Source organism: Indicator indicator, chromosome 4, assembly GCF_027791375.1.
Source record: "Indicator indicator isolate 239-I01 chromosome 4, UM_Iind_1.1, whole genome shotgun sequence".
In the NCBI taxonomy this organism is placed as follows: domain Eukaryota; kingdom Metazoa; phylum Chordata; class Aves; order Piciformes; family Indicatoridae; genus Indicator; species Indicator indicator.
The window spans coordinates 19587418-19614899 of NC_072013.1; the positions used below are offsets into that span (position 1 = coordinate 19587418).

A 27482-nucleotide genomic window follows, 5' to 3' on the forward strand; every position below is an offset into this window, starting at 1 on the left:
AGGTACCCTGTTTGATACTTGCGCCAGACACAGCCATTCCCCATACTCCAGTGCAAAAAATCCCAGGGCAGCTCTCTGCAGTTCCTTTCCTTCACCCTCAAAAGCAAAGTACTTGGAGGTAGATGGAGTAGGAAGTTGCTCCATGTGTTATTTCCCAAAGCCACTACTCTGTCCTAGCAACCATAAGATTTTTCCTAACCTCTTTCCCTTTAGCAATAGACCAGGAACCTGTTTTTCTGCCAACCCACTCTGATAAAAATCTCACCATCCTACCCTCTAATCAGTACCAGTACACCGATTTATCAGAGTAAGATCTCACTGGAACTGTTCCCAGCTCTTGTTGAGTTTCTACAGCACCATGGAAAGGTCTGCTTCACACCACATCAAGTTATCATGGATCTCAGCTCTGTAAAAGACACTGCTTTGCACAGAGACATGATATGTACTAGTCCACTGAATGATGGCATCTTGCCCCAGCAGAAGCAATATCTCAGGACTTCCACTGAGTTCTTACTGCTTGGGGCAAAGAGACTAATACAAAGCAGCAGTCTCCAAGTCTCCTGAGTGAGAAACATAGCCTTGTGTACACCAAACCCATGCTGCAGTCACTGATAGGTCTCAATGAAACATCTCTGTACAGAGTAGACCAAGTTTGGGGGAACAAGTCTGAGGGCCAGAAAAATGTCAGGGGTAGTGAGATTGTTTGTTAATTTGGGGTTTGCATTGCTCACAACACACTGCCAGGATTGCTGTAGAAATGAGCCATCTATGTTTCTATTGCCAGGGAGAAGTAAACTATGCTTGCAAAAAAACAATCCAAGGGGAATATGCAATGGCATGAGTCAAAGCAGTGCAGTGAGAGATCAGCTGTCGAAGCAGGTGTCAGACTTTTCTTGAGAGAGCAGATGTGCAGTAAAGGCTTTGCTGTACAGTTCACTAGGGCTGAGCACTGTACCCCAGTGCTCCATTGCAGTTCCTGGGTGGTCTGCAGGACAGAATGCAAATAATTGCCATCTCCATATGAAAAAGTTTGAGTCATATAACAGCCTGCAAAACAGATTTTACAGACATGCTGCTGTGTTAGTAAGAATGACTGAAAGTTCTGTTGACTTTGGTTTACAGAGCAATACCAGGACACTGGAGCCAGTCCTTAAATGGTGGATTTTAAATAACAATATTTATTTTATTCATCAGCCATAACAATAATTAATGGATGACATCACAGGACAAGTCTTTGACAGTTTATTCCTGAATTCACTGTTTCTCAAAGTCCATTGTCTAAGAGACTTTCTTTTTTATTTTTTGTCAATGTTTTTTGAAAATGTCCTAGGCAAAGAGCTGTAAGATGTGAGAGAGCCTACAACACCCTAGGCAGCAAAGAGCTATGTAAGCAAGAACAGTCTCTAGAGGGACGAGCTCAGATGCTGATCATCAGCATGTCCTGGAGAAGGCATGATTGACTTGAAAGGGATTTGTTACCTGTTGGGATAAAGCTTTTAGTGAATAATACAGCACTGAAAGTACTCTGGACAAAACTGCTTAGCAGAGAGAAATCACTTGTAGAAATAAAAGCAGGCTTTACAAAAAGATTATCTTCCAAGGAATATTTGGAAAACATATTAATAATTGAAATTACCCAACTTGGGAAAGTGTTACATTTAAAAACAGTCAATTTTTGGGAGGGAAATTCATCATTTACATCTTAATAGTCCTCAATTAGAGAGTAGTTAGTAGTACTAAATGGCCCACATGTGCAAACTCATTTTTCATACCAGTATGTCCAGTAAGTCAGCAATTACTTCTTAGTAGGATCAACAATCTTCCCCATGAAGAGTGTTGTGCTGGTTTCTTTGTCAAAAATCAAGATAATGAAGGGCTTGTTGAATTTGATGGTAACAGAATGTTGGAGACCTCTGTTCAAGATCATGGCTGTGGCTCCTGCAGCTGTAGTTCCAGCCTCATCAACTTGCAGCAGGGCCTTGTGAACTGCCTGCAAGGAAAAGACCAAACATTGTGGTATATATATATGGGACAGCAAGCAGAAGATAAACTCTTTTCTTATGGAATATTTTGGAGAAGAAAGAAGTGGTAAAATCCAGTGGACTAAACTTTACTATACAGTAAATCTCCAACAGCCTACAAGGGTGTTTTACACATCAGGAATGAATGGGGAGGGGCAAAAATAAAAATGGACACACTCTAAATGAAGTCTTTCCAGTGCTCAGTAGAGGGGAGTAATAATGGTCCACGCACTAGCTGGTTTATTTTCTTAGATAGTTTGAACTTCCACTAGCAGCACTTTCTCTGTTATTCCAAGGCTAATGAAAGTTTACTATTTAAATGCTAATAATAGGATCTGGTGGGTACAGCAGACCCTCTCTGTAGAAAAGCACAATTACTAAGCAGGCCCTTACATGTCATTTGGAGCTTTACTTATAACTCCAGTAAGACAAGGAGGGAAACCAAGTCTTTAAAAACACTAGACATAATTGGTCAGCATAACCAAACATCACCCCATCACCAGCTCTGTCTGTTCACTTACTTGTGAAATCTGAAGATTAGGGCTGCCACTAATTCCAGACAGATCAGCATGGCTAGAGAATACTTCGGTAATGCCCATTTCCTTGAACAGTTTTTGAACATCGTAAGACCCACTAATAGAAGTCTTTGGTAACTGCAGATGTAATGACCTGTTGAACAAAGAAAACAAAACAGCAGTGAAGCATTGCAGCCAGCAAGCTGGATATTATGCAATTCAGTGACACATAAAAACATTATTTTGAGTACTAATTTGTTTGGTGGTAGCATTTGTATTCCCTGAGAAATTCAGCATCCAGAGAGAAGCACCATCTTCTTGTACCTACATTCTCTCTTTGATTTTGGAAAAAGAAACTAACTTCTTCACTGTCATTCTTTCATCCCAGTGCCACACACACAGCCAGCAGAGTTTTGTAGTGAGAGGGCTACAGAAAGTAAGCAGACCAACTGTGGAAAAGAATAGAAGGGAAATGGAGGATAAAATCCAAGAGGGATAGTAGCCAAAAAGTAGCGAAACTAGTCTTGAGGAAGTTGTTAACATGTTGTGCTCCCTTCTATTAGGTCAGAGAGCTTCCAGTTATTTATTTGATTATGCTCTGCTCTGGCTCATCTTGGGATTCCCTAGTTGCGATATTATACTCAGGGGGAGGCTGGCTAGTAAAAATAGTGAGACATCCTCAAATATAGTAATCCATCGACCTAAAGTTACCTGGTCTCAAGATTTTCATCCCATTTGCAAACAGTTTCCTTGGAGAGAGCATCTTCAACTTGCTTCATCTTTCCATCATCAGGCAGAATTAGCAATGCTCGTGCAGTGCCCCGGTAAGGCAGCTCTACCACCTCACAAGAGAGATCCTCATCATAGTAACTTTCATAGTAGCTATCACTTTGCATCATGTTGACTCTAACAGATGTATTTGCGTTCACAAAAAAATCATCCTCATGTGTACGTGAAGGATCAAAAGATTTTTCCCAGGTGGCTAATGGGGGAAAGAGAAGATGTTATGTTCAAACATGTGAAGGTCATAAAAAAAGGCTGATATAAATCAGATCATCTCAAATGTTAGAATACTGGAGGGATACTTTTGGCAGAAGAGGATCACTAAATCACTTCAACCTTCTACAAGGAAGCATTTTATCTATGCAGTATGTTAGCACAATTAGTGTGAGTAAGTCCTGTCTTGCTGAAAAACAACCAAAGGTTAGTGAGGATCAATGGACTAATTCCTGCTTCTATTGTAGCCCTGTTCCCATCACTTGTGCCTTTTGTATCATTCGAATTGCACCATAGGACTTTGTTATTCCTTTCCTGTTAGGCAGTACATGATGCAAGCCGGCTGCACTCAGCCTGGTGAGGAATTAATCAGCAGAATAAAGGATCCTAACATTTAAGTAGGGCTTCAGTAGCACAGGCCCTCAAAGTACTATGTCCTAGATTTTCATGCAGTGGACAGTCTGGAAGTGCAAGGATGTCAATCCACACAGTCTGACTGGCAGATATAATCAGCATAGAGGTCTTGGAAGCATCTTTATTCACGATGCCCCCAGACCAGTGACATTGCATGCAGTGGGTCCCTGTCTGTGAGGTGGTCCACTACTGTGGGACTTTTCTGTCTACAACTTTCAGGTAAATTGGGCCAAAATCAAGCAGTCAGTATTTCTCTATAATAATATATAGATCCAGTCTGTACTTGGAAGGTCTTGTGCAGTTTGACTCTTTTCTAAATAGTCACTTCACTAATCAGGAGTTCCCTGCATTTTTTTTTTAATCAAAATAATATATTGGAAAATTATGCTAAAAATCTTACCTTTAAAATAAATGTAGTTAACCAGAACCAACACAGTACTTGGATCAAGATAACCAATTAATTCAGGAATTTTCCCCTTTGTTTTCTCTTCCACATATGTATTGATTTGCTTCTTAGCTTCTTCTGGTTTATGGAAATTGCTAGAAAAAAAATCCACATCATAAAATTTTCTGGAGTTTTGTAAAAATGTCTCCTGTAGTTCATACTCAATAGCCCTAAACAGGGCATTCCCTACATTTAATGTGGTGTTAACATTAGTGCAGTTAATGACTGCTAAAACCTTATGAAAACTTTCATGTATATCATGTATGCGAGTTTCGGACAGATTGTCAAAGCCCAGTCCATCAAAAATCTGAGACAGAGTGGTTGACTTAGCACCAACAGCCAGCATGGCAAACGCAGTGGAGATGCTCAAGGGAGAAAAGAAAACATTTTTGTCACCTTCTTTTGATACAGCTTGCTTGTAAAATCTAAAAGCAAAATCTGCATAGTTAGAGCCTTGCTTGTCACAGTTATATTTTAACAAATTTTCTGTTCCATCATGCAGGTTACTATTATTGACTTCATGGCAAACATCTTGGTGGTGGCAATGGGTCACAGCACAAAGAACAGCAAGGAGTAAACACAGGCTCAGGAGATACTTCATCTTCTCAAATTATTCTGTCACAAAATAAACAACCATTAGATGAGCAGATGGTAATGATGAGTTTGACAATAATAAATAATGAATAGTTTGCTAACATAAATAGTATAAATTACAGCTGTAAAGATCTAATATACATAGGATATTTAAAACAACCATGGACAGAGTGTCAGGTGTCATTAATAAATTCAATCAAATTCTAAATTATAATTTCAGGCATAATAAACCAACAATATTCCATTGTAACTGCTCTGAAAAAGCAATTCTTCTCACTGGCAATGAATGTATGGAGCCAAAGCGCATGATAATCTCTGTTAAGACATTCTCTTTCCTGTCTCTGAAAATAAGGTTTTTGCCTTTATGGCTTTTCTGCAATGAATATTTCTAGAACTTTTCTGCTCTTATGGCTCCTTTTGACTTTCCAGCCAATATGGCCTGTTTGTATCCTTCTCTTCCAGGAATGCATTTTCCCGTGACTGTCAAGGTGAAGTTCTCTTGGTCCAGTATTCCTTCCCAGATGCGAAGGATGACAGGATCTGTTGCTTAAGCATGATTTAGATTAACCAATTGCTGTATTTTTTTATTGGTATACTGATTTTTCTTGGTTTTGTAGCAGCCCTACACACTAGCTGGGGGTTGTCATGTTTACTAGGATCTGAGTATGATAACCCAAAAGACGTAGCGTAGCCCTAGATGGTAAAATGATTCAACTATTTGCATCTGGTTTAGGCAAACCTCCTCCACTTCCTCTCATACAAAAAAGAAAAAACAACCACCCATCTTCATGCACAGCAGACAAATGAAGGAATTATGAGTAGAGAGAGTGTTTTGAAATCCTTGTTGTTTAACATTTCACAGATTGCTTTTCTCTAGTCATTTGAGATATTGCATATTTAATGAAAAAGAGGATAATATTTGACTGTCTATAACCACTTTCTGTGTCCAAACAAAGCTTAGCCTACATTTCAAAGAATTTCTGATCCACAGATTATGGAGTTTCTGCAGCAATTTCATATTAGGCATGACTTTGTTTTTAACATCTACTATAAAAGATATTTTTTAAAAACTCTTCCCAGTATCACAGCTCTCTACAAAAATATTAAAGGAATACTTCTACCAGAGGCTGGAAAACACTGAATATTGTCATCAAGTTTTTTTCCCACATATTATTCACTTTAGGTGTATTAATAGATCATTTTGAATTTAGAAGATTTCAGTCATGGATTTTTTTTTTTGGTTACCATGTCAAAGCTGAAAAAAATTGGAATGTGCTTTACTAAATCTGGAATGTGTTTTTAATATGCAAATTGGAAATTCAGAAATAATTCACTATATATGGGGATAAAAGGAGTAATTAAATTTAATTTGTGTCTTTCTACTTACCCCCTACATTCACCCTGGTCCTAATTAGAGAGTCCTGCCTTAGCAATTCAATGGTCACCAGAAGAGTTTGTAAATTGTTCAGTCACTAGTGGAATTCTGCTAATTTTGAGTCACTGGGAAGGCTGTTCCCATCACAAAAAGTGATTGCATCATTATTCTGCTTTAACAATTACTTAATAAGTCCCCCATGACTTCAAAGATTATTTTGTTCTCATTTCAGGTGAAGTATATTCCCCTAGAACAGCAGGTCCCACTGGTCCCTTGCGTGTTTGCTTGATGAATAATTCATTGCAGCATCTGCACACAACCAAGTCACATGCAGATAAATGAAATTAACTTAACATGAAAATTCCACTGACAGCAGAAAGCATAATTTGCAAGTCTCTAAGAAAAAAAATGCATGTGTAGTACTTACAAAATCAGAAGCTCCGATACATTCAGCTGATCGTGCTCTTCTCCAATACTATTACTTAAACTGCTACATCATCTTCTGCTAATTTCCACTGTTAAACATTAAACAGATGTGATAAAAATGAGAGACAAAAAAAAAAAAAAAAAGAACAGGAGGAAACAGAACAAATATTGATGAAGTAGAGTTTCTGAGGATCACCTATGCAATTCATCCAATGGAGATGGCATCTTCAGCAATTTGAATAGTAGCTGTGGTTTTCTGTTTGTTGCCTGTGACAATATGGAGAAACTTAAGACAAACATTATGTAATTAAAACCCTACTGGAAACCAGGAGGTTGTGCCTGAAGCCACTCGAACCAGATGCCAGCCCCTGGCACCAGAAGGGTAGATTTTTGTTGTGTGCTGAAGCACCCATGGAGCAGACAGACACACATCACAGCATCTCCTTACTCCTCCAGCGTCTGACCAGAGCTAGAGTCTGATCCTCCTGATCCTTAGCCTGAATATGAGCTCTGAACTACTTGGTGTACCTTCTCAGTCTGATTGCAATTGCCTGTCATCCAGAGGACAACATGTTTACCTGATGGGTTTCCTACTGTGACTGATGTGGCCCCTTACTATCTTAGTTTTGTGTGCATGCTATTTACTGCCTCAGGCAGGAGCTGACAATACAAGTAGCAAGCATGTGCACATCCACTTCTCCTTCTCCTGGTTCTTCTCACACAAATTTAAATTGGTGGAATGGAGAAAAGCACTACTTGTTTCTATCAATGTTTTCCAATAGGGATAGAATGCTAATGGATCAAGTTGACTGAATATTTCCAGTAAACAATAAAGACCGTGAGTAGTGGTGACATGAAATACATTTCCCCATTTGTGGTGATTCTTTTTCCTCTGTGCTTGTTTACTCACATGTAATTTTGTCAATATAAACATAGATAAACAGGGGGACAGAACATGGATAAACCTTGTCTTGATGTTCTTCTTAGTTTTCCCTTTGTTTCTTTTTTCCCTTTCCTTTTTACTTGTTACCTCTAATTCCAACTGTAAAAGGTCACAAACACAGAGATTATTTTACTCATCAAAGCCTAGGTAAATTACATGTCATGGTGGTCAAAGATGAACTGTGTTACAAAATGTTTGTAAGCCTCTTGTTTTCTTTTTCGTTGGTGAGACCTTGTAATTACTGTTTCGGCTTTAATAATGTTAAGCTATATTTTAACAAGGCATTTACCTAGTATTTCATTATGGCTAAAGCAATGAGATGCTACATGAGCTTTAAACTGTAATGATGAACAAATGTACATGTGTCAGGTGTACCACACATTGCCATGAGCCATTGACAGTCCCACCTCTCTGCTGACCACAATTCACTCTAAAACTGTGTCATGAAACCATATTAACCAGATTCGTACCAATCATTCATCTATTGAACTAGATCTTCCTTCTCTACTAATTTTTAATAGGAATAAAAAACATGAATACTGAAATAAGAAAACAGATGTGATTTATGTCTTCAGATAATTAAAACCATGACAAAGTCTACATTACCCAAGTCTGTGTTACTGCTGTGTTCTTCATGTAGGTGTCCTTATCACGTCACAACTCACATGTTTAGAAGAAAGAGACCCATGTAATATTTGTGCATTTACCAACATCTTGTAAACAGCTTCTCACCTATTTGTTTTGTTTTGTGCAAATCATTCTGCAGCAGGTTTAAAAAGATCTTAAGTTACTGCTGTATCTTACATAGGTGCTATATTCAATGGCAACAGAACCATTCAACTTATTCAGTGGTTTTGTTATGATTTTTACACTTTGGATCAGGAAATCATAAGGTTTGTGTCAACTTAGCAACCACAATAACTGTTCTGGGATTATGGCTCATAGATATACATGTTGCTTCAAATATATGTATAAAAAATTCTTTATCCATATAGATCTATTTTAAGTAATGCAATGATTTGTTATGCTTGAAGTACATAGTTTTCAAGCATATTGGCATAGCAAATTCCAGGAGACTGGAATTTGGATTGAGATGAACATTGCCTTCCCCTCCCTCCTGTTAGTTTTGAAGTTATTTAATAGTCTTTGGTGAGGATTGGGCAATTAGAATGCAGGGAAAATGGTTAAGATTGATGTAGGCATGCCTGGTGAACGATGGTTCTTCTTGTCTGGATGAGCTATATAATGAAGAAAAAAAGGCCCAATCTCTGCACAGTGGTCATGCCACATTTTCAATACTTATTGGAGAATCTCCTCCATCATCCTGCCAGGAAGTTAGAATTTATAAATTTAGAAATGGAATGTTAAATTGGGATAAAATACAATCTGTATATAGTGATTAGAATACTCCTGAGGAGGGGGGGAGTTCTGCTCACAGAATTGATTTTCATTTGCATTAACATCACTAATAATATGTAGGAAATAAGTAGAAAGTAGGGACTGGAATAAAAAAAAATATGCCAATGGCACTACCCAGTAATTAACACTCATCACCATTTTTTTTTTTTGTTTGGAAAACCCAATGCCAATTACATATTTCCTACCAAATGTAGCAGGTGTGTTACATGTGTGGTGCATCAATAATACCTAAACCTCCTACTTCATCTTTAGGTTGGCAGATAGGACACAGGGCCTATAGCAGACTTGGACTCTCCTGGAAAAGGACTAGAAAAGTAGGCAGGTTGCTCTAACATTAGAAATGAGAACTTTTCTGTATATAACAACTCCAAAATCTTTTTGCACTTGAGTATTTCTATTATACGAATATTGTAAAAAAAATAGCTTTCTGTGATTTTCCTATTTGAATTATTTCCAACAGTGATCTTGTGAAAGAACAGTGTGCATTCTATTTTTTTTTCCTTCTAACCCCCAAGATAGCTGTCAAAATAACCATGTTGCCATCTTCATGGCTATAAAGTTCTCCATTAATATTTTCCATTGTTCAAACACTGATCAGGATACTTGAATGGCTTCAGGATGGGATGGACTGCCTAATGAGAGAATCACTGGGTAGAAAATTCAGGATAGATTGCTAGCTCTGTTGAGCAGCTTAACTCTGACCTTGGGAACACTAACTGTCTGATGGGCTTCAGTTTTCTCATCTGGAAGACAAAACTGACATATCTAACTTCCTTCTTGAGATAAGATGACATGAAAATAATGAGCATCACTTCAGTTCTTTATTGAAGTTAATGAAGACAGGATTGTTTTTTATCAGTTGGATACCACGGTTTCCTGGGTAACAGTGACATAAATTGAAAAAATGTGATCTGCAAGATGCAGATTTTTGCAGCTTCAGAGTGAAACGGAAAATGTTCCTCAGCTGCTAGCTTCAGCAAAAAGTCCTCTAGACTTTATAGGAAGTGTCTTCTTTCCTGGTGTGCTTAGATTTGCATCCAAGAGGTGATAGCTACCTAGGTAAATTACAGCATGGGCAGAAGTGATGAAGCACACACAAATCGTAAGTATTAATAACTTGCATGCAGGACACTGCTCAGGCCAGCCTTTTTTATATTTTGTTTCATGACTAGAAAATGATAGTTACTACAACACAAGAATCTTGTACAGGAAAATAGAGAAGAATAAGATCATTGTGCTCACTGAAAAAAAAAATTCTTCACCTTTTAATTTGACACAAGCTTGCACCATGCCAGCAGGGATCATTTTTCACGTGAACCTCTTTATCTACTGCCAGTCTAGGGTTGTGCTTTTAAAATCGTACCCTTTATTTATGGTAAGGCCCCTGAATTCTGTTCTGACTGTTTAAACAAAGAAAGGAAAGATAATCATCCTCAGTCTGCTATAAGCAGACAAGAAGTTAAGTTTATAGAAAGTGAACCTGTGACTGATCTGGGAAGGGGAGCAGAAACTTCCAAGCCACAGCCCAATACTGTGTAATTACTGGCTCAGCCGCCTTTCCTAATAATGTTCTTCCACTAAAGAAAGAAAGAAATTAATCAATTAATTATGGGTTTCCAACAGCAATATAGTACTTAAAATTGTAATAAATGTGTGTCTATACAGCACGAAAATATAGTCAACAAGAACCATCCCAGTGAGTAACTCAAGACTTAAGCAACTAACACTATTTTGAAAGCCTTCATTACAGAGTTCTTCACCTTCCCATTTGGCCCACTGACCCTGCTATCTGAGACCATCTCATCTGAACTGCTTCCTTTACCTCCTCTGTACTCCTGAGAGATACCGACTTGAATGCCTACCTTTAATCATGAAGCTGATCAAATAAGGCTGATCAAAGTGGATTGAAGTAAACATTAATGACATTATTTGGTGACTCAGAAGATCAGATGTCCAAGCACACAATATGGATTTTGGCTAATGCGGAAAGAGAGAACCCAGAAAGAGGTCTTGCAAGCACCAGGGGTAATTCACATTATTACTCCTTGTCAGTCTCTCTATTCATATAGAGCAGCTCTTTGGAAAATCAGGGTACAAATGTATTGTTTATCCAGCAGAGAACAAACATAGTAGAAAGGCAGTTTTCAATTTTATTTTGAATTACAGCAGATTAAGCTTTGTTCTGGACACTACTTTTAACTATGGTAGGATAAAATTCAGGCCAACACTGCATAGCTTTTGAAAATCCTGCTTTAGATCAACATGCAGACAAGAAACCATTTTTCCATGTAATCAGCCAAGCATCTCAAACTTAGCTTAAACAGAAAATTGGCTTTGTGGCTATTTCAGAACAGACCAAAACTTCTTAGATAGGCAATACCCTCTCTAATGTTGGCTCTTACATACTACATACTGATATCTGACATTCTTTTTTTGCCTTTCTTCACATTTCCCACAGTCACCTGTAAACTACTCTCACCTCTTGACACACCATGCCTCTACTCTATCCTCCCTATATCATCTTGGAGAACAATGGCAAATAAAGCCTATTGAAGAATATTGGACAGACACATTTCCAAAATGAGTCACAGCAAGATCCTTCATCAAATGTCAACCTTTGGGGTCCAGGAAAAATCTGGAATGATTTTCACAGATCTTTTTTTCCGTAGTGTAGCAGAGCATTTTTGTACTCCTAAGGCTGGGGTCAGCAAGAACGGAGGTCAGCCATAGAGAGCAAAAAGGTTAATCAGGTCACAAGAACTTCTAGGTGGCAACACACTGCTCTCAGGTTCATTGATCAGCCAGTGAGAGTATTTTTTTTTTCCTTGATGATGCAATGTTTTTAAATTAATGCTTTTGGTAGAACTTAGGTGGGTGGCGATTATGAAAACCAGTTTGAACTAGTCTCCAGCCTTTGTGCATGCTCCAGCTCTCATACTAATGATGATTGAACTAATCTCTTAACAAACACGTTTGTTTTTCTAATTCGCCTCCACATTCATAATTACTCTAACTTCAAACCCAACACCCAAATATTACAGAACAGATGTCATCTATCATCTCCTGCTCTTCGGTGATTTCCGAATTATTGAGATTCCTCCTGAGGTAGTTTGTGAAGCACAATGACTACCAGCTGGCTCCTCACCAGAAACAAACCCCTGCAAGCTGGGACTAAGCCTGAAAGTTGAAGATCCCTATTCATCTTTGGTAGTAGCAGGTTTATAACTGAGCTACAACTTCAGTGTTGTATTACTTACAAACTACTTGGAAAATTTTCACTTCAACATTTTTCTGCATCTGAGAAATTTTGCTAGAATGTGCAACTACCCAGATTCTTTCTGTCACCCTTGTCCTCTTTAAAAGTTCTTTCTCAGGAAAAGTTCTTGGAAGTTATCTCAGGCAGTAATTTCTATGTAAGAGAGTCAAGCAAATCATGACATTTTCAGGAATGCATTTGGTTTGTCAACATTTTCAAACAGAGATGATGAAAATGTTCCACTCCAACTTCTATCATAAGATGCCATCAGATGACAAACTTTCCTACCATTAACCAATAAAAATGGAGCAAATGTCAATACTATTTTCAGGAAAACTGCTGAGATTTAAAATTTTTGTCACAATTTTGGAAAATTCAACAACCTGAAATTTCTCTTGGGAGAGAAATGGCATTTATTGGTTGTTAAGATAATACCAATACAGGAGTATAGATATTATCTAAAGGCTATTTTAGAAGAAGATTGACTAAAAAGAAAATAATTCTTTACAAGTCAGGATGCATAAAACTTCTGCATCTGTTGTAGAGGTCCTTAACAATGATACTCAAAATTGTAGTCTCATTTGCTTTTTTTTTTAACTAAAAATAAATTTGTAATATGCTGTAAGATCAAAGATGTAGAGGAAAATTAGTTTAGAACTTATATACTGAGAACTAATTAACATGTAAAAATAAATTTTAAACATGAAAGTTTGGTATAAATCTGATGGCAAGGACAGACTAGTAATGAGATACTCCCATTAAAAAAAGAAATGTAAAAATTTTTAGATAAAAAAAGGAACAACCCACAGAAGCTTTAAGAGCTATAATAGATCTAGTTAGCCTTTGTGAAGGTACACTGGTAAATAGCAAGGCATTCATGTGACTGTAAAAAGTATGATCAATGATTGTAAAGTGCAAATAAGCTTACAGATGTAAATTCACCTATTTCAATCATTCAGAGAACTTAACACCATTGCAATCCATGTAAAAAAAAAAAAAAAAGACATGGTCTGCCATGGGGGCATACTAATGTTTCCTTTTTCTCTTTTTCTTTCTTATTATTCTCTCAGTGTTTGTTTTACTCTTTTTACCAGCACTAACCATGCAGATGACATATTCAGTAATCTATCCTGCATCACTTCAAAGTCTCTATCCTGAGTGGCAGTGAATGGCAATCTTTAGAGACCATCATGCCAAATATAGGACAAGTCCTTCATTCCTTGTATTCCCTTGGATGGGGAGGGAAACAATGCCAAAGGATGAGGAAGAGACTGAGCTACTTAATGCCTGCTTTGCTTCTGTCTTTAACAGGAAGACCAGCTCTCTCTGTGTACAAAGTACCCTGAGCTGGAAGACGGGAGATGAGGAGCAGAATGGAGCCCCCATAATCTAATAGGAAATTATCAGTGACCTGGCACACTGCTTAAATGCACACCAGCCTATAGGACAGGATGGGATCCACTAAAACACTTTCCATCATTTTTTGAGCCATCCTGCCTAACCATGGAGGTCCCAGCTGAATGAAGGTTAGCAAATGTGATGGCCACCTACAGGAAGTGCCAGAGGGAAGATCTGGCCTGTCAGTCTGACCTCAGTGTTGAGAAAGGTTATGGAACAGAACATCTTGAGTGCCATCACATGGCACGTACAGGACAGGCAGGTGATCTGGTCAAGTCAGCATGGATTTATGGAGGGCAGGTCCTGCTCGACTAACCTGATCTCCTTTCATGACAAGGCGACCTGCTTAGAGGACAAGGGAACAACTGTGGATGTTGTCTATGTGGACTTTAGTAAAGTCTTTGAGACCATTTTCCAGAGCATTCTCCTGGAAAAACTGACTGCTCATGGCATGGATAGGTGTAAGGTTTGTGATGTTAAAAACTGTCCAGCCCCAAAGAGTTGTGGTGAACAGGAGTTAAATCCAGTTGGTAACCAATCGCAAGTGGTGTTGCCCAGGACTCAGCCTTGAGGCCAGTTCTGTTTAAACCCTTTATCAATGATATGGATGAGGAGATTGAACACATCCTCAGTATGTCTGCAGATGAAACTAAGTTGGGTGGGAGTATTGATCTGTTTGAGGATAGGAATGCTTTACAGAGAGATCTGAACAGGCTGGATTGAATGGGCCAAGGCCAACTGTGTAAGATTCTACAAGCCCAAGTGTTGTGTCCTCTACTTGTGTCAAATTAACCCCATTAAATACTACAGGCTTTGGGAAGAGCATCTGGAAAGCTGAGCAGCAGAAAAAATACCTGGGAGTGTTGGTTAACAGTTGGATGAATATGAAGTCAGCAGTATGTTCAGGTGGCCAAGAATGCCAATAGGATTCTGGCTTGTATCAGAAATAGTGTGGCCAGCAGGACTAAGGAAGTGTCCCTTCCCTTGTACTCAGCACTGGTGAGGCCATGCCTCACTGGAGTTGTTTGACCTGGAGAAAAAGAGACTCAGAGGAGACCTCATCACTCTACAACTACTTGAATTGAGGTTATAGCTAGGTGGGGGTTAGTCTTTTTGCCCAAATAATAGGACAAGAGGAAAAGACCTCAACTTACACCAAGAGATGTTTAGATGGGATATTAGGAAAAAAAAGTTTCACCAAAAGGGTTTTTAAGCACTGGAAAAGGCTGCCTAGGGAAGTGGTTGAGGCATTATCCCTGGAAGTACTAAAAGACACGTAGATGTGGCACTTAGGAACATGGTTTAGTGGTGGACTTGGTATTATTCAGTTAATGGTTGGACTCACTAATCATAAAGGTCTTTTCTAACCTGAATAATTCTACAATTCTATAGAAGTCACGTTAGTTCTTCAACATGTTGTCATACTTACGCATACAACGACAAATTCTACAGTTTCCTAACTCACAAAGTTGGAATAACTTGTCTAAAATTCGCTGCACGCTCACTTGCACCTTTAAAAAAATAATCAATTCACATTTGTCACTTTTTATTAATCTAAAGCAGGCACCAGTATAACTGATATATCACAATAGAAAGCTTCACATTTTTCTTTTGGAGACAGCTAGAAGATCTCGCACACATACTAAATAATCCTGTCAATTTGCTGCTATTTGCTCTTTGACTTCTTGGTCTAAAAATGCTTCTACTGTTAGTTTAACCCAGGCTCAACAACTGTAAAGGAAGTGCATGCTCAGTGGATTGAGCTTTTATGTTTTGTTAACACCACCTCTGAGCACTTCTACACTTTGAACATCAGCTGTCCCTCAGTCTTTTTTGGCAGGTTTCTGATGTCTTTGAAAAAAACCATGTTATTATATACTATGATTTCTGCAAACTTTTACACCAAGTTTTCTTTGTGCTTTCTTACTACAGTTTCAGATGTAATGTTGTGGGATTGCTCTTTTTGGTGGAGGGCATTTCCCGATTTGATTGTAACTTTCATTTCATTCTCTCAAGTTTTTCCTCATAGTTCTGATTTACTTTCCTGTGTAAATAGACCTTTTCAGACCTTTTACTTTTACTTTCCTTTTTTTCCTTTTCCTTATTATTTTTTTTAAGTTAGGTAATTTTTAATTTATATCCAAATATATTGCTAGATATTTGTAGAGGAAACTAAGCTGTAAGGTCTGGTTATATTGGAAAGCTGTGACTTAGCAAGATCTGCAGTGCCTTCATATCAATATTAATTACCAAGATCTGCCAGAATCTGTAGAAAAGTAACCTCTGTCAAGGTTTTCCATGGATCCAGCGATGTCAAGTGTGAACAAATTTAGAACACACAGTTTTCATTTTGGAAAATACTAAATCTATTCTGCCTTAATGCCTAATTTGAATGCCACACAGATGATTTTTTCTGCACTATGACTTTAATAAAAAGTGGGGTCCTCTACCAAAAGGTGATAGCTTCTAAGCACTTTTCTTGTTTTCCTCTCATAATCTTTTACAGAAGTATGATCTAGATGGCCCATATTTTATTCATGGGATAACAGTAACCACAGCTCAAAATGTATGTGAAGACTGGTAACATAGCTGTAGAGGGGGTTGTGAGGGCTTTTTAAAAAGGGGATAAGAAACACACACAAAGATACACACTAGAGAGATCAGAAGCAGCATGCTGTCTATGGCCCTTGAAATACCTCTGCATCAAAGAAATGCCTAACCTTCCCCAAAAGATCTTCTAACAGAGATAGCCTTTTATGGGCTAAAGCAGAATTTACTTCTCAGGCCTGAAGCAGAGGACTTTCTGAATCTCCTCACTGGCATTACCATCCGCATCTCAGTGTATATGAGCAGTATATTAATAACTGTTTGTTGACATTGGTCAAAAACCCTGCTTGAATGATACTTAACTCTGAAGTACAAAAATAAAACAGCAAAATTAGAAACTTTTTAGAGTCATTTTTATTCATTGCTGTTGTTCTACCGTAGTACATTTGTCTGTATATTTCAAGGCTGTACAAAGGCTGGTGTTAATGCTTAATATCTATTAACAGATTAACCCATTTTAGTCAATAATTTACCCCTCCTGCAACCAGAAATCAGATATATACCATGAGCATGAGCAAAGTAATGAAATAATGGTAGATGCTGTGAAAAATGGAAGAAAAAAACAGATAGGAAAGAAAACAAGAAAAAAGATAAGCATGTGACTTATGAATATGACTTTTAGTATCATGTATCTTAATGGCAAAACCAGATCTTTATAATATTTTGGCTGTACTAACTATGAAGCAGATGAGAAATAGAGTACCAATGTTGTACTACCTGACAGTCTGGGAACAGAAGGGGTGATGTCAAGTGACATGGTGCTACTGATAGAGTACAGGTGTCACTGACAGGGGTGTTTGATCCTACAAACAATACTGGAATGGTACTTACTAGCATGGCTAATCATCCAGGGCCAGATGGTAATGTTACAGCTGTGCACTGGCATCAGGGAGAGATGGCTTGTGTTTCTTGCTGCTTGTGGGATTCTAAAAGATGGTTTAGGTGCAGACATAGGCTAGAAGTAGTCTTCTGGCTGCTCTGAGTTGTATCTCTGATTCACAAAGGGTGGCTCCAGGGCACTTAACTGCAGCGATCTGGTCTACCTCTCCTTTTCTAAGACTCATTTCTTAGATCCTCTAACTTTTACTCTTGAATGAGTCTGGACATTAAATTCTCACAGAAACAGTGGACATGCCAGTATACATCTGCAGGGGAAAACCACACCTTCTTTGTGACCCCTTTGCAGTAGCTTAGTTGGGATGACAGCTGAAAGGCAAGGATGTAATAGACTCATTGGACAACAATGGTACTATGCAAGGTAGGAAGCATTATGAATGTTAAGAGCTATGCTAGATATAAAGTCTGTGTTGGTAGGAAAACGGGCAGAAGTAGTAAATTTCCATAACTTCTACCCATTTGTTAATCAATGCAAAAATAAAGGTGAAAAGTCAGTTGTGAGGGAAGAACCAGGATTACACAACCCTCTCCACTCACATGCTCCTCATCTTCCCTGCTAGAAGTTGTATGTATGCTGACAGTATTACACAGGCCTGTTTTATCCTAATGACAGTTCTGCATGAATGCAACTTTCTTAAAAAAAAAAAAAAAATTAAAAAAAAAAAAAGACAAGGCCCAAACAAACATGTAACTATGACAACCTGAATTGATGAAGAGTCTCATCTACAAAAAACAGTGAATAATAGTGTCAGTTAAGAGGGGGAGATCCCTCTGTAGCCATACCACACTCATCGGGTCAAACACTTGATTGAACAGTGGTGATCACCACATACCTAATATGTACTTCAACTTAAGCATTTTTCAGAGGGTTGACAATTTTTCCCATGAAGAGTATATTTTCCTCCATAGTTATGACTGTTAGGAAGGGTCTGTTGAATACAATATTAACTGGAACAGACATAGGCACTATTTCCATGCCGGTGGCAGCTGCTGCTTCGGTGCCAGTCTCATCCACCTTTACCACAGCCTTATGAATAGCCTGTGAATAAACAGACATTTTACAGGTCAAAGGGGTACAAAACCCAGTCACCTAAATAAGAGCTTGATCTGAAAGTGCCTGAAGAAGTTAGTGGTAAGAAACAAGTATCAGATGGGCAGGTATGAGTCCCCTTCACAGAAAGCAAAATTGGAAAAAAAAAATCAGCAAACTACATACAGAAGAGCTTTCCTAGTCATAGAGAGGAAAAGATCAGCCCCAGTGGATGGGCATATCCCTGTTACTGAAAATATTTGCTTGCTTTCTTCCCTGATCCCACTTGTGCAGATCTGTGGATCTATACTAAAGGTTAAGATATCATGATCATATTTAACTATGAAAAGCTCATACAGTTCAAGAATTAACATGCAGGTGAGCACAATGAATAACACCTGATATTATGTTTCCCATGCTCTTAATGTCTTGGGAAGAACAGAAGCAAAGGAGAAGGTCCAGAAAAGGAGGGACAGGGCAGAGAAACGTATTAAGTTTTACATTGCAAAATCAAGACAGTTACAGACCCCAATTCACTAACTTCCAGCTGAGATCATGAAGGAAACTATTTTGCTCATATTAGACAATGGAATTTGCAATGATTGCCAGCTTTAAGCTCTAGGTTTATTGAAATATGACTTATCTATAGCTTTTGCCTAATGAGAGTCATTTCTCACAGGCTTGAAGCCAAATGTTTTTATTAACTGCATTTTTCCCCAAACAGTGCTTTTCATTTCCTCTCCCATCCATAAAACACAAACAGTGATATATCCTACATCTCTCTGCTTACCCACAGGTAGGCTAAAGAAGAAATGTAATGACTATAACAACACACTGCCAGAGGGTATTGAGGTGTGAAGAAATGATGACTTGGTCATGTCTGTTTTATCAGGTTACCTTATGCAGATAAAAAATGTCTCCTAGATTAAAACACTGGACTTGTAACTTCAACTCAATTGCACTGAGAGTGCAAGTGATATGGGCAAAGTACTCTGTATGCCAGCAGCTGCCTTTTCATATAAAGCAAAGCCTCTTTACACAAGTTTTGCATCATGAATGTAATGTAAAGAAAGTGATGTAAGTGTCAGTAACCAAACAAAACAAAAAGAAATATGACTTACCTGGGAAATTCTGTGCTGGGGCTGCCCAGTGATCCCAGACAGGTCAGCCTTATCAGTGAACAAGTCCACGATGCCCATTTTGTATAATATCTCTTTTAGATTGTATGTCCCATAAAGAGTGAATTTTGGAAGATAAATATTTGCTGAGCTGCCAGAAAAGAAGTGCAAGAATATGGTGAGGCTTGTGATCAGATACCACAGGATAACTCAGATTCCCAAGAGACAAGCTCATTTTGCTTTCTGCCCAAAGACATTTTGCTTGCAGGCTCTCTGTAGCCTACATGGGAGATGTAGAGTAACATTAATCTGAGGAGAGGAAAAGAACATTATAACAATGTTGGAAGGCTGGTTGAGAGGACAGGGTTGTAGGCTGCTGGCTCACAGTCTGCAGGATTCTAACACAAGAACAGTGAGATTGAACCAATGATCTTTCAGCACAATAGAACTGATGTACCTCCGTAAGGATCCTCGTCTGACATTTTCAGAAGTTACTGGTATTTTGTACAGTCTGCTGGAAACACCTCCATCATGCTCCATACAGAGGATTCAAATCAGGATAGAGAAAACAAAAAGATGGAACAAAGGAGTAGGACATTATGTGGTAGTGATTGTATGGATGAAAAAGTAAAAAAAAGAAAACCACATTGACAGAATAGAGTTAGTCAACAGAGAAATACTTTTATATGTCAAGTCCAATGTCTGATTTACTAAATATTTTTTTATGTTGGAAAGTGACTAGTTTGCTGCTTTCTATAAATTAATCAAAGGTCTATATTTCTGACTCCTTTCTTGCTCTTTCAAGTAAGAAAATGAAAATTCATTTTCATGGGTTAAAGTCAACATTTACATCTAGAGGCAGCACAATGAGACAGAAGTTAGTGGCAATGATGGCAGTAGGTTTTGGTTTGGTTTGGTTTGGGTTGGGTTGGGTTTTTTTTTTTGTCTGGTGACAAACCTGGACAAAAGTCCAAGGTTCCTGGTCAGGGAGATGTGGAGCACTTTGTGAAGCTCATCAAAGAGCAAGCCATACACTGGGAAGGAAAAGGCACATACCTCCAGAGTACCACAGTATTTAAATGTCAAGTCTGGCTGGTAACCAAAAATGAGAGTGCTAGTGGATTGATAACAGGTTGCTCATCTCTTGATTCTGCCTGTGCTGATTGCTGTCTCAGATGAGGATGCAACTGTCATTGAATCATCTGTCTTCCTGTTACATAAAGACACTCAATCACAAGCCTCCACTTGCTTTCAACGTGCAGGAAAGGGAAAGCTGCATGCACACAGCAACAATGTGACCAGGCTGGAAGCACTGCAATATATTTTCCAGAAGAGACAGTGATGTTTTCTCCATAATTCTACCATTAAATAGATGTCAATTGCTTGTACTGGCAATACTTTGACATTATCCCATGTTGAACAGCCAACAGTAATGAAAAATATTCCTCACAATACTTCTGCAGCTTGTGTCAATGTCAGTGTGCAGAGAGAGATACATGGACAAACCCAGCTTGCCTACAACCCTCAAAACATTCCATATCCTACATCAAACCCATTTATTAAGACATTAAAGGGACTTCAAACAATAACAAGGCAATGGGTTGCTTTGAAAACTAGGTGGAAAAGGAGGAGTTTGTATCATTAATTTGCAGAAGAGAACTGTCATAATGAAAAATGTGGAGCTGCATGGGACAATCTCATCTATAGGAGTGATGCCAGTTTATATTGCAAGATTTACATCTCCCATTCACAGCTTTTAGGTGGATTATTCCAAACTGGGGATGAGGGAGAGGATGAAGAGAAGAAGCATAAATTATAATTAGTGCCTTTCTTGCTAATTTTAAAGGAAACTGTGTTCCTTTGACAAAAACAACACATCTAGATTCATCATCCTATTTGTCCTGTTATGATTTTAGTCACAAACCATATAGCTTCTCCCAGAAGTTTCCAAACTGTGAAGTGGCACAGAAAATTACATACATTGTCTGTCTTTTCTTTTTTTTTTTTCATTAATAGAATTTTAGATTTTTTTTTTTTTTAAGATTTAACAATAAATCAGAGTTAAGAGCATGGCACTGGTTTTGGTTTTCTGTATTTGGATGTCATTTTTGTCTTGAGAACAGTATAATATTCATATGTGTATGTGTGAAGGTCTCTAACATAACACATCAGATTCATGAATGAACTGAAGGGCTTGATTCTGTAAACATGTTGTGACTGTGCTTTTATAAATATTTCATCCTGTCCAAAGGCTACTACTGCAAATGACACTAAAGAGGAATCTAAAGTTGTTTTTCAAAAGCATGTAACATTTTTGCCTTCTAATCTCAGGCTTACCTTGAAGCAAATGCAGTTTATCCTAATTCTGCTTTTCCTAACTCTTCAGAGAGCCTGAGTACAGCAGATCTATACCCTTATCATTGAACTTTGTCCTCACAACTGCCAAAAGAAAGTTGCTATTTCAGCATTAAATGTGCAGTTATTGGTAACTGTAATAGGCAGAAAGGAAGCGAGAGACAAGAAAAAATGATGAAGGAAAATGATAAGAATTTACTTGTAAGCAAAAGGTAGGAGACTTCTTCCAAAAAAAGTGCAAAATTTTAAAACAGAAAAATTGAGCTTTGGACAGTTGAAGATGGGAAACAAAATGTGGAAATGGCAAAGGTCCTAAAGCTGTGAAGGTTTTCACTTTGTGCAGTAGAGAAAATGAAAACACAGAGACACCAGAAACAGATTTCAGCTTTGGTCAGTGGGAATTCTTCTGTATATTAAGACCAAACTAAAATTAGTATCCTGATTTTGTGTCACAGTACAGAGGATTGAAACTGATGTGTCTCCCTGCCTGCCATCTGAACCAAGAACTGCAGAATGTTACCTTTTTGAGACTAGAGTCCTCCATCTTGCCATACGTTCACAAGACAGTCTTTTCTCCAGCTTCTTCATTCTTCCTCGATCAGGCAGAACAAAAAATGCTGAAGCACCTCCTTTGTAATCCATTTGCACCACAGTGGAAGACAGCTGTTCATCGTAGCCATGCTTGAACAGGCCCATTCCAAACATCATTGGGACTTCAACGGTCTTTGTTCCACCCACAAAGAATTTGTTCTTTTTGGTGTATTTTGGATCAAAAGGTTTTTCCCATTCAGCTTGAAATATAAGAGACAGAGTTACAGGGTATTTTGAGAACATGAAACCATAGGACACATTCATAGATAACAGAAAGTGGTACAGCTGGATTAAGTTCACAACCAGTTTGCAGCGAGCACTTAGTCTTAGTTAATACTCGGAATAATTCAATAGCAATACACAGTTCATAGTGCAATGTAAAAAATTCCCTCAGATCTTACAGAAGGCTGCAATGTCCTTCACTTAAATGAGATACCAAGTGTTGCACTTTGTACTTTTCATCCATGGCAATTTAAAGAGTCTATAAAACCCTCATACAATGCAGCCTTTAAATGAGAACACAGAAGAAAAAAAGATTCTCTCCTTACTTCTGCACAAAAATAGCCTTGTGAAGGGTTACCAGGGGATGGACTTTCCATAAATTAAGGGATTCAGGTTAATTGAAAAGAGGAGTTTCATATGCCACTTTAGCTGATGGCAAATAAAGTAATGAAGAACTTAATTCTACCAGACGTCTGGATTAAAAAACAAATTAAGGCAATTACAGAAACCTTTAGTAATGTCATGCTCACAGTATTAAATTTCCATAGGCTTCTCCTGTAGACATAGTTACACAAATTGTCTATATTCAAAGATTCTCATCCTTAGTGGAGATGAATTACTAAGCCAAATTCCAGCTATCCACACTTTGTCCATTTAAGAGGCTGAGCAGATTGAAGAAAAGAGGAAAAAACGGAGGAGGTGTTTGTTTTGGTTTTGTTTTGTTTGAAAGGAAGACATGTTTCTCTGTAGTAAATTTTGCTTTCTAGAACAATATATTTTAAAAATCAAATTTGGTGTTCAAAAGCAGTCACAATGCTCAATGAAATAAATGCCATCAAGAAAACCATGAAACAAGATGCAAGCTCTTTTGCCTTATGATTTCTATTTGAACAAATGGTTACTAGGCATCTTGGTACAAATGAAATAATTATCATCTGCTGTTTTCATTGTCTGTAAAACAGACATAAACAGCAATTATTTAATATTTGGAGAGGGTGAGATGAGACTTAGTGCATGTCTTGGGCTCTGAAAAAATATAAATAGACAACTTGAATGTAAATAGACTTGAAGGCAGTTGCTACTGTTCTTCAATAAGAGTGGTGTTTTCTACCATCAGATATATAACAGGCAGAACTTCTGCCTTCATACATTTAAGGGAAAAAAAAATCCAAAAAGGAAGAATGAATCACAGAAACATGAATGACACAAGTCCTGAAACACTCAAACAGCTTTTATCTAATGCTCAACTCAGGGAAAACACCCACTGATTGCAGATAGAGCTCTGCTTGATTAAAAACTGAGTAGGATGTTAGGATTCAGCACACAGATTAGACAGAGATGATACTCACTAATAATTTCCTTCTGTTTCAGAGGAACTCATTCCTATCCTCTCCTTTCTCTTAGGACGCTACCTTCTAGGGATACTTCACAGTGTTCAAGCAGGAAAAAATGAACCTCGAAGTGGTGACCAGCTCAGCTAGGGCATGGTAAAGGAAACTGGTGTACTGTAGAACAGCATGCTTGTGGGCTGAGAACGGGCAAAATACTTTCAGACTTCCCAGATTTATGGTCCAGAGGAGGATTTCTACATTACTCCACTCTACAACAAAGTGGGAGGAGAGTCACCTATACTGTGCAAGCCGGGCAGTAATACACAGAGTGTGGACAAAAGCCTAGAAGTAAGAAGTGTTTATAGAGGTGTGTGATGTTTAGAGATCGTCTCAAGATTAATACCAGCTTCTAGACCAATTAATATTAATCGACTCTTGATTTCAAGATAAAATTTCTAAAAATAAAACTGAGTCTCTACCAGCTTTGGAGAAGCTGAGAGATTAAATCAGTAATATAAATAAATATCCAATTTTAAACAGAACTTGTTACTAGGTCATATGAAAATTATCTGTAATACAAAGTTACCTTTAATACAAGGTTTCTCAAACTTCTGTGCCTATTGGGTAAACAAATGTATTGCTCCTTCAAATACCTTTCAGCAAAAGAAAAATCAACAGCTTTTTTTCCCCCTGGTTTTTAAAGGTGTGCTTAATGCTAAATAAAAGCCTGTCTTGAAAACAGTACTTGAGTTTGGCCAAATATTTGTGCAAGAGAATTAAGAAATACGTTCCAATCTATATCATCTATATTCCAATTATCTATATTCCATTTAGCTGACCTGAGGAAATAATGTATGAAGCAGGAGAATGTGAGAGAGAGATGTATATATATCTTACCGTTGAAATAAATATAGCTAATAAGAAGAATTTCAGTAAGTGGATCAAGGTTATTTATGAGGTCCTTGATTTTTCCATTGGTTCTTTGTGCTACATATTCATTGATCTTTGTCTGGGCTTGATCGGCCCTCTTGAAGTTCATAGGATAAACTTCTCCTTCATAGAAGTTTCTGAGATCACTTAAGAATTTCTCTTGTGGCTTCAGCTTGTCAAGCACAAACAAGACATTTCCCATATTTAGTTGTAACCCCCCATTCTTTCTGTTTACCATTTGCATGAGTTGCCGATAACCTTCATGTATTTCATTTTCAGAAATCTCACGTGGATTAAAGCTAAGGACCCTAAGAATCTGTGTCAGAGTGTCTGATCTGGAACCCAAAGTCAGCATTGCAAAGGCAGTAGAGATGCTCAAAGGAGAGAAGAAAATATTCCCACTGTTTTCCTGAGAAGAAATCTCTTTGTAGAAACAGCATGCAAACCGGCAAACACTGCTCCTTACAGCATTCTGTGCAACATTTTGGTTTTCTTGGCCTCTTTGATTTTGGTTTCCTACACCTTGGTAATTACTTCTATAGCAATAACTGTTGGAATGGATCACAACAATTAAAATGCACAGGAAAAACCACATCTTCATGTTTCTATAGCTCTGTAAAAGAAAAAAAAAAAAAGAAAAATTACATTTTGCTTTTTACATTGTGCTTATTAATAAGTCAATCCCTGCACTGTACAGAGTTGCCTTCGTACCAGTGATTCCAAGCCATTTGAGTTCAGGGACACCAGCTTTCTATTTCAAGGAAGCAGATACTGGAGAGTTACTCAACTGAAGAAATTATGAAAGAAAAAAAAAAATTAAGTCAAAGAGGGATGCAGTACTACTGAAGACACCTTCATTAAGTTTAGGCTACAATTCCTTTGCAACAGTTTTGTTTTTAGTGTTCTGTTTTTAATGTGGTTTTAAGTGATAAAAAGCTCTAAGTCAAAAGTACAGAACTATAAGCAGAAAATAAGAAATCCAGTCACATCTAATCAGTTAAATTTAGCACGATAAAAAAGAATCAAAGCAGAAGAAAGGTACAATATTCCTCCATTGTGAGAATTAAAATACCATACATTTTTAAATGGGCTGTGTGAAAACATATTGTTGTGTACCAAAGATAAACAAATGCACTTGTTAATGAGAAAGTGATGAAGATTTACAGTGATTCCATAAAGCCTGAGCATTTGAGCACCATTTAAAAACAAACCAAAAAACCCCAACAAAACAAACAAGCAAACAAAACCAAAACAAAAATCCAACAAACTACTACATAATTAACAAAAGAGACAAATATACTTTGAGCAATTATGAAGGTATCAAGACCCTAGAAATACAGCACTGCTTACTAAGAACTGAAAATGAGTATGTATACAGAACTGCAAATGGGAACAAGTGTGCCTGCTGCACCCAAAGGCCTGTCCAGCCCAGTGTCTGAACCAAAATAAAAATAAAAGAAATTTTAAAATAGAACAACGTCTAGAACAATCATTATGTTTATCATCAGAAAGATAGGTAAAGGTGATTTTGGCAGAGAAGGTTGCAGTGGTAAAATGCCAGGAAGAACGACTGAATTCTGGAGGAACGAAGTTACAAAAAGATACTGACACAACAGGAAAGTCTTTTCAAGAGCAGCACAGAAATCATCCACCCCACATCTGGGGCAATACTTTTAACTATAGACATTAATACTGTACCACATTTGGTACAATCAACAACTTTTATCAACGTACAGAACAAAGTAAATATGTGGAATTTCCAGATGGAAATTCAGAACAGCTACCTGTGGTAGGTATATGACAGAATCTTTTATATACTTTATACTTTATATACTTATATACTTTATATATATATACTATATATATACTTTATATATATATATACTATATACTTTATATACTTATATACTTATATACTTTATACTTTATATACTTTATATACTGACAGAATCTTTTATATACTTTGTATTTAATAAAGTACTCTCTGGAGAAAAATGTGAAAATATTCAGAGGGGCAATATATTGTAAGTTTCTGACTTGCAGTGAGAAATGGTATTCAGACCCTCATGCCTTGTAAAATCATTGCATTCTTATCAGCTCCCAGTATGACCCCACATTCGTGTTCTCCGTTTCTGATGTATTGGTTCTCCAACATACAGTGATCTCAGAATGCTGATCACTGCTTTAATAATATATGCTACAAATATTCCTTAATTCACACCCTTTGAATATGATGGTTATATCAATACCACTACCACTAGGAAGGGCCTGAGCTCCATGGAAAACCAATTTCAGATATCTCACTTTCATATTTAGAACACATTGAAATTTGAGCTCTGATATGTTTTTGACTTGCTCCACCATCACTCTAATTATTTTACCTCTAACCATAGTTTTTTCCAAACTCTCTAGAAGTTTTGAAAGCAATCCTTAATTCCTTCACTTTCCTTTCATTCCATGCCTGCATTTATTATCATCCACTTACTTAATTTAGCTCTATAAAGCATTTAGAGATGCAGCTTTCCCAAAAAGACTTATGCTATACAAACATACTTATCTTACAGGTGGCTTATTTTAATTGTAAAAATAATATAAAAAA

General features: G+C 37.6%; 1 protein-coding gene across 1 annotated transcript; it reads right to left on the bottom strand.

Moving 5' to 3' along the window:
• Nucleotides 1-1795: 1795 nt before the first annotated feature.
• On the bottom strand, nt 1796-25484 carry LOC128981725 (uncharacterized). Its single transcript, XM_054400660.1, has 8 exons — nt 24851-25484; nt 22330-22600; nt 19458-19605; nt 18163-18345; nt 4347-4848; nt 3248-3518; nt 2539-2690; nt 1796-1986 (listed from the first exon to the last, which is right to left on the bottom strand). The coding sequence occupies exons 1-8, from the start codon at nt 25482-25484 to the stop codon at nt 1796-1798; spliced, it is 2352 nt and encodes a 783-aa protein (XP_054256635.1).
• Between the last annotated feature and the right edge of the window lie 1998 nt (nt 25485-27482).

What these genes read in the sequence shown, in the direction of transcription:
- LOC128981725 (XM_054400660.1), bottom strand. Translation starts at nt 25,484, where the DNA reads ATGAAGATGTGGTTTTTCCTGTGCATTTTAATTGTTGTGATCCATTCC. An exon ending in GATGAAAATCTTGAGACCAG is followed by an intron (nt 2,691 to 3,247) that starts GTAACTTTAGGT and finishes TTTGTTCAACAG; the next exon opens with GTCATTACATCTGCAGTTAC. An exon ending in TCTTCAGATTTCACAAGTAA is followed by an intron (nt 1,987 to 2,538) that starts GTGAACAGACAG and finishes CCTTGCAGGCAG; the next exon opens with TTCACAAGGCCCTGCTGCAA.